The 13,389-nt window shown below is 31.1% G+C and overlaps 1 protein-coding gene across 1 annotated transcript; it reads left to right on the forward strand.

Moving 5' to 3' along the window:
• Positions 1-6,708: 6,708 nt before the first annotated feature.
• LOC130935498 (cytokinin dehydrogenase 7-like) lies at positions 6,709-13,389 on the forward strand. The gene is made up of 4 exons (XM_057865265.1): positions 6,709-7,551; positions 7,802-8,077; positions 10,622-10,884; positions 12,938-13,389. The coding sequence occupies exons 1-4, from the start codon at positions 6,856-6,858 to the stop codon at positions 13,266-13,268; spliced, it is 1,566 nt and encodes a 521-aa protein (XP_057721248.1). The 5' UTR covers positions 6,709-6,855; the 3' UTR covers positions 13,269-13,389.

The raw sequence follows: 13,389 nt of genomic DNA on the forward strand, positions 1-13,389 counted from the left end.
ATATTATTTTTTTAAGATTCTAATATATCTTTTTTCTGGATTTAGTACATGAATTTTTAACTTATTTTTTATGTATTATTTATTTTAATTCTAAAATCCAATAACTTTTTTTGTACAAACATATTGTTTTTAATATTTATATACTATTTTTTATTTTGAACTTCAACCCAATATATGAGATTTACAAAAAAAATCTTAAACTTGTAAAAAAATGATTAACCTGATTAACAAATTGTCTTTTTAAATCTAGACCATTCAAATAAAATATAATAAATAAAGAATTCAGATTTAATGAATTCACAATGTGTGTAGCACTCTATACTTAGCAAGGAGCGTTTAAGAATGAGCCGTCAAAATAAGAAAAAAAAAGAAAGAAATTAACTAATTTATATATCTTTTACAAAATTAAAGAAGGATAATAAAAATGAATTTTTTTTATTATTTACAAGATTTTTTTTTCATTTTAGAATAAGTAGTTATTATTAAGTATAAATTAATGGATCGTTACGCTAATAGTTTCAACTCTCTATTGTCGTTTAATTTTCTCTAAATTATATTATATTATTATTTTCTCAATTATTACACCTTTGAAAGTGTAACTTTGCATTATCTCATCCATCTTAATAAAAAAACATCCTAATAACATGCTTTTTCAACATCTAAAACTCAAATATAAGTTATTTCTTTTGACTTGTAATTTAATTTTGTTTGCTTTTAATTTTATTACTCTTAGCAGTTCGTTGTAGTTGCAGCAAAATAGGATTCTTTATTATTAATAGTGTTGACATTAATAAAACCATTAATTTAATAATTCAATGTGTTTAAAAAAATTCTAATTCTTTCTATGTGGCTATTTATCATTCTCTAGTAGTGAAGACTCTTTCTTCGTGCAACAATCGATTTCAACAAGCCTAGCTACGTGGAGAAATTAAATTAAATTCATAATAATCCATAATAGAATAATGTACACATAATTAATAATGCATCTATTCTATAACTATAATAAGTGACTAATAGAATGTCAAATGATATAATTTCTTATTAGTGATTGATTCAGTCTTATTACATGCCATCCAATCACTTTTCATAATCTTGGTATAACCTAATAACTAAAAAAATCAATTAGAATGAAGATCAATGCTTTCTTGTCAAGGTTTCGAAATAAAAAAACAATGCGTCGTCAGCTGATAAAGAAATATCAACTAAGGTTTTGTGAAATAAAAAGAAGGAGGATTAAACTAAAGAATAATACAACAAATTATATAAAAATAAATACTAAAGAATTAAACCTATAACAAGTAATTTCAATTCAGTCAATATTATAACAAGTTGTTAAATAAATTTAATATGAAGCCTATTAGAAAGAATTGTTGTTGGATATAGATTTCAGACATTTTTTAGTTGAATTTTGAATATTTTTTTTTATATTTTCAAACTTTTTTATATTAAAGATTAACTACAATATTAATTGTGTAATGTTGGCTTCAATGTTATGCAATAATTAAGAGAAATTATATTTGCATGAAGACATTGGCTTGCCCTTGCCAAAGGTTGCTAGTTCTAGCCACAAGGGAGAATTTAGAGAAGTAAATGCTTGTAGGGATAAATTCGTCAAGAGAAAGTATAAAAAATCAATGACATATATGAACATGTGAACAATAATTTAAAATAAGAAGGAAAATTATAATTAAAATTCAGATTTTTTAATTAATTATCTAAATTTTAAATTTTTAAATTTAAAAATTCAGGATTTGTAGTTAAACTCATTTTCACTTTAGACATTTATTCCTAATATTATTGTTTTTTCTCAGTCTCTGTTATTTCCTCTTACCACCGCAGCTTCACTTGAGTCATATTCCTCCTGGTTTGTGTTCGTAAAAGTATCAATAAAGGTGAAACCTTGAGAGTTTTTTAGATTCTTCTTGAAAACAAGAATAAGACGAAGAAGGGAAGTTTGGTAATGAATAACGTTCTTAGTGGTGGAGGGTTGTATTTTAAGGCGGGGATAGAACATTTTTGCGGACACCTTGGAGGAAGAGCAGTTATCGACGGTGTTGGGAAAGGAATGACGCTCAGTGAGTATGACCTTGAGCCGGTAAGGATGGCGCTGCACCGATAGGGGAACACATCGGCCAGTGGATTGTGGTACGTCCGGTCGTGCTGCACCATCTCCGGACAGCCTCCTTCGCACTGCCTACTCGTCGTCGGTCATGCAGCCTCCCCCGCAGACCACTGCGTTCATTCATCTCATTCTGTTTATTCATCACCTACAGGAGCTTGATCATGGTTGCTTTTTCTTTTCATTCATCTCCTTCTTATACTACTTTAATGACCAGTTTAGGATGGTCATTTTTGTAGGTATGCGGATAATTATTTTAATTCTTATGTGCATGATTATTTTGATTGGATTTAGTTTAGTTATATATAATTAAAATTTGTTGGATGTTCAATTTATTAGGTATGAGAACGATTATTTTTATCATTAAGTGGATGGTTATTTTGACTATGGGTCAACGATGCCGGTGGCAGTGTGTGGCAAGCCAAACAGCAATGGTGAAGTGGAAAGATTTTTTATGAAGGTGGAAGTCACACCCAGTTAAGAAAGAAGAGGATATTGAAGTAAAATACTTTCATAAATTAGAGTTTGAGATGATTATTTTTTTAGAATATTTGAGTGGATTTTTTTATTTAGGTAATTTGTAGAATATTTTTTATTTTTTATATGTATTTAAACTAAATATGCAGCCCATTGTTCATATTATTTAGATTATTCATTGTCTTCTTAACAAAATTTATTTGTCAATCGTTGTCATAATTTATAGTTTGACTATTAAAGTATTAATACATTTTATAACTTAACCTTCTGTATTTTTCTTTTTTAAAAGAGGTATTTCTAATAAAAAAATGAAAAGGACAAATCGATTCCTAACATTTTGATTCGCGGACATTTAAGTTCCTAAAAATTTAAAAATACATCTAATTTTTAGACCTCTTTAAAATCTAGACATATCGATTTCTAAGTCTGTTGAGTTAAGAAATTAACTAAATTAATTAATGATGACAAACATTATTTTATTGTGCAAATAAAATAATTAGTGTTGATTATTTATGATTATATGCTGCTGATTATATATGATTAAAAATATTGCAGGCCAAAACTCATTGTTGCAGAAGCCCAAGTGGATGAAACAATAAGAAACAAAGCTGGTGGGCTACAAATCATTAAACAAGCCTAAAAGAATTCAAAGCAATGAAACCAGCTGAGACAAAGAAACCAAAACGGGTTGCATGATTGATACCCGATTCAAGTCCAATTGCTTCTCTCAATCAAACCCCTTCCAATTAGCTTTCACCAAAAGTAACGTTCATCTGTTCTCTCATGGTCAGAACTCAGAAAAAGTAAGAGAGAGTTTAGTTCCTAAACTAATCACAGAAGAAGAAAGAAAGAGAAGGTTAAGCAAGAAAGAGTGAAGTCTAATCACCCACATCAATCTGTATCAAGAAGAGGTCAGAAGACAAAGGTGATTTTATTTCCTTCTACATGCATCTCATTTTCTTCTCTTCATCTTAAACTCTCTGCTACTCCATATTGGGAAACATGGGAAAGATGATTTCTGTACTACACTGCTGTGTATCTACGACCATTAGTATGTCTTGGAGACCAAGTTGATTTTCAACGGATGAGATAGGGTTTTACCATTGGAAACATTTGTTTATGATGACTTATGGCTTTCGGTCAACAAGGGAGGTCAGAACCAAAGTCCCTAGATTGAGTAAAAATGGAAGAAAGAGAGCGGATGAGTTGGTAAAGCACAAAGTTCAAGAAGTTGACCTAGGGAGAGCAACCCATCAACATGCAAGGAGATAAAAGAAGATTTTTTGTTCATTCAGAAAGAGAGGAGAGAGAACCAGAGTTTGGTGAGTTGCGTTCTGAGAAGTGTTCCCTGAAGAAGTTCCTCTACTTGGACAGTGCTTTCTTTCAAAGAAGCATTCCGCCAAAAACGAAGAACTGAATAAGTGACTTGCAAATATGGTTTATCACATAGCAAAAAGGCTATTGAAGAGTCAATCTCCTTCATGTTTTACAAATTGTATTTACTTTTCAATGTTTATCTTTCTGTAATTTCTTGAGATAAAAGGCTGAATGAGAGAGTCATTGAAAAAGCCTAAGAGTGGAAAAAGGATGAGTGATATACATGAGTGAAAAGTCTAGAGTTATTTCAAATTTCTTTAGGTTAAGTCTGTGTCTTGTATCTTGTACATGTAAAGTACCCATTTCTTAGTTGGGTTAGCACTAAGAGTGAAGAGTTAGGTATTAGCATAGCCAATATCAAGTTAAGTTAGAACTTGAGTGTGAAAGGATTGTGTCAATCCTGTGGAATTGGTGTATGTAATACTTTAACTATAGTGGAAATTTTACCACTATTGTGGTGGAGACTAGATGTAGATTGCATTGCACAAGGCAACTGAACCATGATACATGATGGTGTTAGCTTCTCTCTTCTCTGCTCTGTTCTGTTTTCTGATATTCATGAGACAAAAATAAATTGTCTAATAAATTTTTCGCTGCTGAGTTCAAATAGAATCAGAATTAAAAGTTTACACTGAAGGGTTATTTCAATATCTTAAAAGAAAGGCATAGATTCAACCCCCTCATTCTCTAAACCTACTACAACCTTCAGAGTCTAATTTGTTCAATTTTAAAAATTCTCTCACGTGTGCATCCGTATCAACCAGGTTGGTACAACGGGAATTACGTTTTGATTTTTCCATTGAGTCTGACATACCCAACTGAGCATGAGGGATCAATATGTCTAGGTTTTGAAAATGTCAGAAACTTAAATGTATTTTCAAATCCTCGAAAACTTAAATGTCTGCGGATTAAAAGGTCAATAACCTATTTGTCTTTTTCTTTAAAAAAAATACATTATTTTTTTGTCCGATTTACAGTTAAAAAAATTTCAACGATAAATTCAAGAATGAATACCCAATCCGGGTCCTGACAAATACCTCGAAGGACTACAAGTTCTCCAAAAAAAAAGACACCCTTTCCGCTCCCTGATCTTTACTTTTATGATACTGATTAACTCATGTGTAAGAAACAACATTGACAAAGGGGCTAATCAGTCTCATAAAAGTAAAGATCAGGGGCCAAGAATTTTTTTTTTTTTTGTTAAGGGTCTCGTTGTCTTTCGAAATAATTATCAGAGGCCGTTTAAGAACTTTTTCTAAATTGAACTATAATTACTAAACGGGCTATGCTACACATCCAAGTATTTTTTCATCCAAGTTTTATCCAAGTAGATCTAACACCAACAAAAACCTCTCTAATTAAAAGAGCGTCATTACACGCGCTTCTTCTTCTTCTTTCAAATACACGTATACGCCATCTTCTTCTTCTTTCAAATTCACGTATACCTCCTCCACCTCCTCCTTCTTCTTCGCGCATGCAGATTCATCTTCTTCTTTCAAATATACGTATATGTCATCTTCTTCTTCTTTCAAATTCACGTATACCTCCTCCTCCTCTTTCGTTATCGTCATCGCCAACAACACTAACATTTTGCTAATGAATTATTTTTTAATCGAATTGAATAGAATGGAATTGCTAAATTGAATTGAATTGAATTGAATGGACGCAGGTGTTCTGAATTGAATTGAATTGATAACCTCTAAATTGTAGATAGAGGTGTTTCGAATTTGATTTTATATAATGGATTATGTTTCGTTCATTCAGTACTATATAATTGTTTCACCATGAGTACATGTCGGTTCATTATGCAGAAAGCTGTTCGAATTTGAATTTATATAATGGATAATGTTTCATTCATTTAGTACTATACAATTGTTTCACCATAATAACATGTTCAATTCATTTCTGTACTGCACAATTTAAAACTCTTCATCCTCATCTTCTACTGCTTCTTCACCAGGGAAAGAAGGAGAAAAAGACAAAAAAATACAGCAGCAGCAACAATAAAAGAATAACGATTAGGAGAAAACATGTGAAGAAGAAGAAACGCAAAGAAGAAGACGTTCCGTGTGTAAACGAGCGTGAGAAGAAGAAGAAGAAGAAGAAGAAAAAGAAGTGTGATAAAAGAAGAAAGAAGAAAAAGCGCGTGACTTAAAATTGCTTGAATGAATTTAGATGCTAAAATTATTTAAATGTAGAGAATATCTCTTATTAAACTTCTTGTAGTGCTGATTTGTTGGCGTAGTACTGATTTGTTAGCATAAACTTGATGTCAAGAGGATCATAAAAATAAAAAAGTAAAAACTCATCTATAGTTATTTTTATATAAAATTAAAAATTAAAAAGTTATTATATAATTATATAAATTTTTACCAAAAATAAAATATTTTATGATTATAATGATACTAATTTTTATTTTATTTTAAATTTAATTATTTTATCCTCTTTTATAATTTTATTAAATTTATAATTAAATATATATTTTTAATTAAATTTTTATATTATTTTTAATTTTGTAACTAAAAGATATAGACATAATTAAAAAAATAAAAATTTAATTATAAATTTAATAAAATTAATATCAGTAATAGAATAATTAAATTTTTATTATATTTATTTATTTTCGATCATCTTATGTTTTTAAAATAAATTATTTCCATTTTTTATTACAAGAAGATTCCATGTAAATCCAAATCAGCCCCCTATTTAAACGCCACAACGCCACGCCAGAACCTCACATGCACCATTACCACAATCACACACACACAATACACAGAATACCCCAAGATCCAAACAAAGCCCAAAACAAAAAATAAAAAATAAAAAATATAATAATCAACAACCATTTCAGTGTTTCACTGTTTCACCGGTTACCGGCAAAAATGATAGCGTACCTGGAACACTTCGTTCACGGAAACGACGCCGAATCGAGGCAAGACGACACTGACGGCGACGTCGTTTCGTCCCTCGACGGCCTCGAAATCACAACAGCCACCGCCTCCGCCGGCAAAGACTTCGGCGGCACAAAATTCTCGAAGCCGCTCGCAGTCGTCCGTCCATCCTCCGCCGTCGACATCGCTCGTGCCGTCCGAGCTGCGGCGGCCACGGCGAATCTCACGGTGGCGGCTCGAGGCAACGGTCACTCCATCAACGGCCAAGCCATGGCGCACAGAGGCTTGGTCCTCGACATGCGCGCCATGGAGAATCACTGTTTTCGTTTCGGTGCTGAAAACGGTAGCGGTGGTTTGCGATACGTCGACGTTCCGGGAGGGGCATTATGGGAAGACGTGTTGAAACGGTGCGTTTCGCAGTTCGGTTTGGCGCCGAGGTCGTGGACGGATTATTTGGGTTTAACGGTTGGGGGAACGCTGTCTAACGGCGGCGTTAGCGGACAGGCGTTCCGTTACGGACCTCAGACGGCAAACGTGACGGAGATGGAGGTTGTTACTGGGAGAGGCGAAACGGTTATCTGCTCTGAAAAGCAGAATTCGGAACTTTTCTTTGCCGCGCTTGGTGGTCTTGGACAGTTCGGTATCATTACCAGAGCTAGAGTCCTTCTTCAACAAGCTCCAGACATGGTGAATTTTTTTTTTAAACCTTATTAACAAAAAAAAACATATACATTTTTTCTGATTTAATTTTTCTACATTATCAACGTAAAATATTTTAAACTAGGCTCTCAACTATAAATTCACGTGAAGTTGGCTATAACTAAATTTTTATTAAATTAAAATTGTTGGTCTTATAATGCATGAAGAAAACGTTTGAGGAACGTAAATGTGTGCATTTAATGTAATTTAAAACAAAAAATTTGTTTGTGATGGTTAGGTGAGGTGGATAAGGGTAGTGTACTCAGAATTTGAGGCGTACACAAGGGACGCGGAGTGGCTAGTGAGTTTGAGAGAAGGAGAAGGTTTTGACTACGTGGAAGGCTTTGTCTTTGTGAACAGCGATGACCCTTGCAACGGCTGGCCCACAGTCCCCATTCACCCTAACCAACGGTTCGACCCGGTTCGTCTCCCTTCCAACGCTGGACCCGTCCTCTATTGCTTAGAACTCGCCCTTCATTATCGTCACTCCCACCATCCTTCAACTCTTGATATGGTAATTAATTACTGCCCCAATTCATTCAAACTCTCTTTCTTTTTTCTTTTATATTAGGTCTCATTCATTCTTATGATAATCTAGAGTTTAAAATATGTGTTGTGAATCTGCATCAGCATACAAGACAAAAAAAAAAAAATGTATAAGTATTATTACTTTATATTATGACCATGAAATAAAAGAAAACTGGAGTTAAGTTTACGGTTTAATAACTAATTTTTATTTTTTCAAATACTAATTTAGAGTAATTCTTAACTTAAAAAATATCTAAACTTTTAAAAGAATTATAAAATTTTACAATTTTTTTTAAATTACTTTATACTTTATTTTTTAAAAGAATAAACTTAGTTGACCGTTTTTTTTATTTTATTTTTAATCACTCGTTGTTAAATAAAGAATATTTTTATTTTTTATTAATTAAACAAATCTTTATTCTTTATTTTATACGAATAATTAACATTTATAAATACCTACTAAGTAGATTTTTAAAAAAATAAACTACATGCATTTTCTTTGAAAAAAATAATATTAAAGCCTATAACTTTGTCAATTTAGTTATTATTAATTATCAAACAACATGCCAACAAGCTATATCTCAAAAGATATAGTCTTTTCATCTCATCTAAAAATTTCATATTCAAGTCTCATTCTTAATTTTAAAATAAAAAAATCTCTAACAAAATATCATTCTCTATTTATTTATTTTTTTGATAATACATTAGCATCTGCCGTTTTCCCCCTCTTTTAGCATGGTATATGATACACTTCGCTAGAAGTTATTTGTCTTTTAAACCCTTTTTATTAGGGGGGTCACAGGGGTCGGGCTAATAGTGGTGTCCCCCATAAGGGTACGAAGTCCCCTTATGATACTAAGTTTTGACCTACTGAATATGAGGGCACTTACTTTAATAAAAAATGAGTTAACAATATCCAAAGATTACAAATGACTATTCCTTAATTCATTCAATAGAATTTTTTTTTACTTTTAAATTTATTAGTAATTTAATGAAATTCATTATAATTTATATTAAAAATTAAACTATTAATTAAAAATCTAGAAACTTAAAAGATAGTAATTATAAAAATGAATACTATATATACAATACTAGTATGTTTTCAGAATTTTCAATTTGATTTTCTCCAAAATACTCAAATTAAAAAGACATTTTTTTAATCTTTTATATAGAGAGATACCCTTTACTTTAGAAAGAAAATAATAATAATAATAATAAAGTGGAGGTGGTAGAGAACCATTTTAGTGTGTGTGTGTCTCAAGTAAAAAGTCAAAACATGCAGAGTTCACCTACACGTGTACGAATTGGCACAGCATAACGTCACATTCTAACAGATCATTGTGTCATTGTGCGTAGTAACTAGTAAGTAATGTTGGGTTTAGCTTTTTGTGATTTCGATTTTCTAGAAAATTCTACTCTTTTTCTTTTCTTTTTATCTTTTCTAACTTTCATTTTCATCTTAATTCAGTATACGCATGGGTTATTTTGTCGTTAATTATAAATCTTTGATAAGTCGAAATAAATTATTTTTAATTTAACTTTTAAGAAAATGAACATATTTTTCTGGGTACGTAGTTTAATAAATGCAAAAGGTTGTTCGTGAACTGAAAACTGACTACTCGGTCGTAATGTATCTTCCATTGGATTTTCTGACACAACACTTTCCCTAAGAAGCTTATGTTTTCTTTGTTCAAATTACCAAAAGGGACTTGTACCTTTATTAGCTATTAGCGTAAAAAGGGTAATGTAGGGTTTCTTTATAGGTGAGGTTAAAATGGTCATGTTACATCATTAGTGCTGCATATTGCTCTGATCATTGAGATCTCCCTGACGTTACGGTCCCCACACACTTCAGGAAATAGCCAAAAATAAGCCATCATTTTCTGCAATCTCTTGTAAAATAAATAAAACACTATTTATCATTTTCTTTTTTCATGACGTAAATACCCTCCTTTGTAGACTTTGCCACCTATGATATAATCTGTTCATATTCATTAATATTGAATTTATCCAAACATTTCATTATAAATAAATGAGGTTTTTTTTATATGAAAATAAAAGTAGTGATATATTTTAATATTATAATTTTTGGTATTTTTTAAAAGTATGGAAAATACACAAATCGAAAGGTCCGATTTCTATACTTCAAAATTTTTAATTTTTTTAACACAATTTTTTCGGTCCGATTTCTGTACTCTCACAAATCTCTTGGTCCGATTTCACAAATTTCTCGGTCCGATTTCTGTATCCTCACAAATCAAACGGTCTGATTTTTGTACTTCTCACAAATCGGACAGTCTAATTTTTGTTTATCTAATTAAACAGTTTCACATTTGAGAATAATACCCCATCAATTCATATTTTGAAAAAACACCGTTGTTACTCTAATATTAAAAACAAAATCTGAATAAATAACATTAAAAGTAATAATAATTATTTTTATATTAATTATATAAATAATTATTCAATAAAATAAATATAATTGAATGATTATATAAAATTTTTTATTTTGTATTTTGTTTTGCCATAGGAAGTAGAGAAATTAGTTGGACGGTTGCGATTCGTGGAGGGTGTAAAGTTCGAAGTGGACGTGAGCTACATGGAATTCTTGCTACGTGTGAAGCGTGTTGAAGAGGAAGCAAAAGTAAAAGGGATATGGGATGCACCTCATCCATGGCTGAACATGTTTATATCAAAGTCCAACATTGCTGAGTTTGATCGTGAAGTCTTCAAGAAAATCATCAAGAATGGTGTTGGTGGCCCCATTTTAGTGTATCCCCTCTTGCGAAGCAAGTAAGTTCTAGACTTTATACACAAATATATGATAACTGATTTAACCAATAATTTTTAGAACACATACAATAATTTCAATTTAACACTTAATAAATTGGTACATTCTAATTATATTTGAATGATTTTATTTGACAAAATGACGAGGTTAAAAGATTCAAACAATGACAACCACCTTTGTGCATGACATACAAGAGGAGATATATATAGGCCAAACGGGTCCCATATAAGGGCACAAATTTGTGACCTGTAAATTGAAACTTTAGGTCACATTCACATTTATGAATCACCTGAGTGCTGAGCTCTATATATCTTTTGCTTCTTTGTAACGCCTTTTTTTTTTTTTTACTACGCTTTTAATTTTAAGTCCATGGACCACAAATTTAAACTTGGTAGTTAAGATTTTTAGGGTAGGTCTAATATTTTCTACTCTTTTCTATTAAGGGTGAGGCCAAAATAAGTGGGACCAGTAACCCTAAAAAACTTCATCATCTTTTGGTCGTAAGGTAGTCTCAGTTGTTGGGTTTCATCATACTGACCGTTGTACCATATTTTCACTGAATTTCTCCGTACATTATGATACACTTTACATCATCTAAATTTTCAAATATTTTTGGAGGTTAATTTCATTATTATTGTATTTTTACTATTTTAGATGGGTAATTTTAATTTATTTCTACTAACCCTAATAATAAAATTGAATTGCAACTCATTTTTACAATACCTATAATAAGAAGTAATATCTATTTTTCTTTTAAAAAGATATTGATATAAGATAAACACAAAAGAACTGAAAAGAAGAGATTGTGAGCCAAATTTGGTACATCTATCATATCACATCCATGATACATGTTCCAATGGATTGGGAAAAAAAATCTTAAAGACTAGGGTGAATAATGAAGAAACTAACTAGCTATAGAAAAAGGAAAAAAAACAAGATATATATGAGTTCTCTTCAATGTTGCCATTTTATAAATTCTATGTCCCATCATCAAAGTATCTTTCAAAATGGGGTCAGTGGTTGCCAATTAAGAATGGACAAAGCAATATCTATTTTGCCAACCGGATTACAGTGACACCGGATTTTGTATATCATATGGTCTAATTAATATGTATGCATATATGGGGCTCTAGAAACGAGATTTAATTTTGGCAGACAAAAACAACAAAATCACTCTCTCTGGTTCCACACACACAGGGATTTAAATTTATAATTATAATGCTGCCCTATGCCCTTTTCTGGGGATTGGAATTTGCTTCCTCTTTTAAATTTTTAAGGGTCCCCCCACCCCCCCTTTGCATTTATTTATCAATCATCAAACACACAAATCATAAAAGTCTTGCATCATATCATATCAATTTACATACAATAATTCTTGGATTTTATTATCTATATTAAGAATATAACTGTTTTTATTCAGTATTTTGGAAAAAAAATTTATGACAATATATTTTTAGAATTGAATAAATTATCATTTGTACCGTGAAAGATATAAACGTTGATAAATGTACCAATGTAAGAATAAAATGACAATTGTAACTACGGAATATGGCCTCTGTGTGCCTAGAGTACCCGGACTTGGGTTACGTAATTGATCTGTTAGGGTATTTTTGACACACGGAAGCCATCTTCCGTGGATATAATTGTCGTTTATTTTTATATGTGTAGATTTGTCCGTGTCAGTATCTTTCATGGGTACAAATGGTAATTTATTCTAGAATTTATTTTAAAATAAAATGATTTTATATTTTATAATTATTTAAAATTTAACAATATTCATTCCAAAAAGAATTAATTTTGATATTTAAAAATGAATGTATTGAAATCAGACAACAATTAAATAGCAGCAAATTGAGAATCTAAATTCAAACACAGAGATAACTTTTTAGGAAAGATAATATAATTTATATAATCCAATAAGACCACTTTTATATTCTTTCTATAATAAAAAACCCAAAAGCATGAATTATTATATATGTTATAATTTACACAGTAATCTATAGTAGTTCAGCCTAATTGATTGTAATTAATTAAGTTAAAATTGATGATAATCAGGTGGGATAGTCGTCACTCGGTTATGGTGCCAGAAAGCAGTAACATATTCTACATAGTAGCATTGCTAAGATTTGTTCCAGCACCACCAAAGGGACCACATGCTGAAATCTTAGTGGCACAAAACAATGCAATTATTCAATTATGTTACAACAGAGGCTTTGATTTCAAGTTGTATCTTCCTCACTACAACTCACAAGAGAATTGGATGCGACACTTTGGGGATAAGTGGACAAGGTTCATTGATAGAAAGGCCAATTTTGATCCCTTGGCTCTTCTTGCTCCTGGCCAGAAAATTTTTTCCAGAATCCCCCAACCTTTGTCTATCACATAATTAATTATTTAGTATTAGCTCTTGCTTTTTCTAGCCATGTGTAATTTAATTTTGGCCAAATTAGTTACACCCATTTCTCCTACAATTTTGTGAAATTTATCAGTCATATATATATATATAT

Source organism: Arachis stenosperma, chromosome 6, assembly GCF_014773155.1.
Source record: "Arachis stenosperma cultivar V10309 chromosome 6, arast.V10309.gnm1.PFL2, whole genome shotgun sequence".
NCBI lineage: Eukaryota > Viridiplantae > Streptophyta > Magnoliopsida > Fabales > Fabaceae > Arachis > Arachis stenosperma.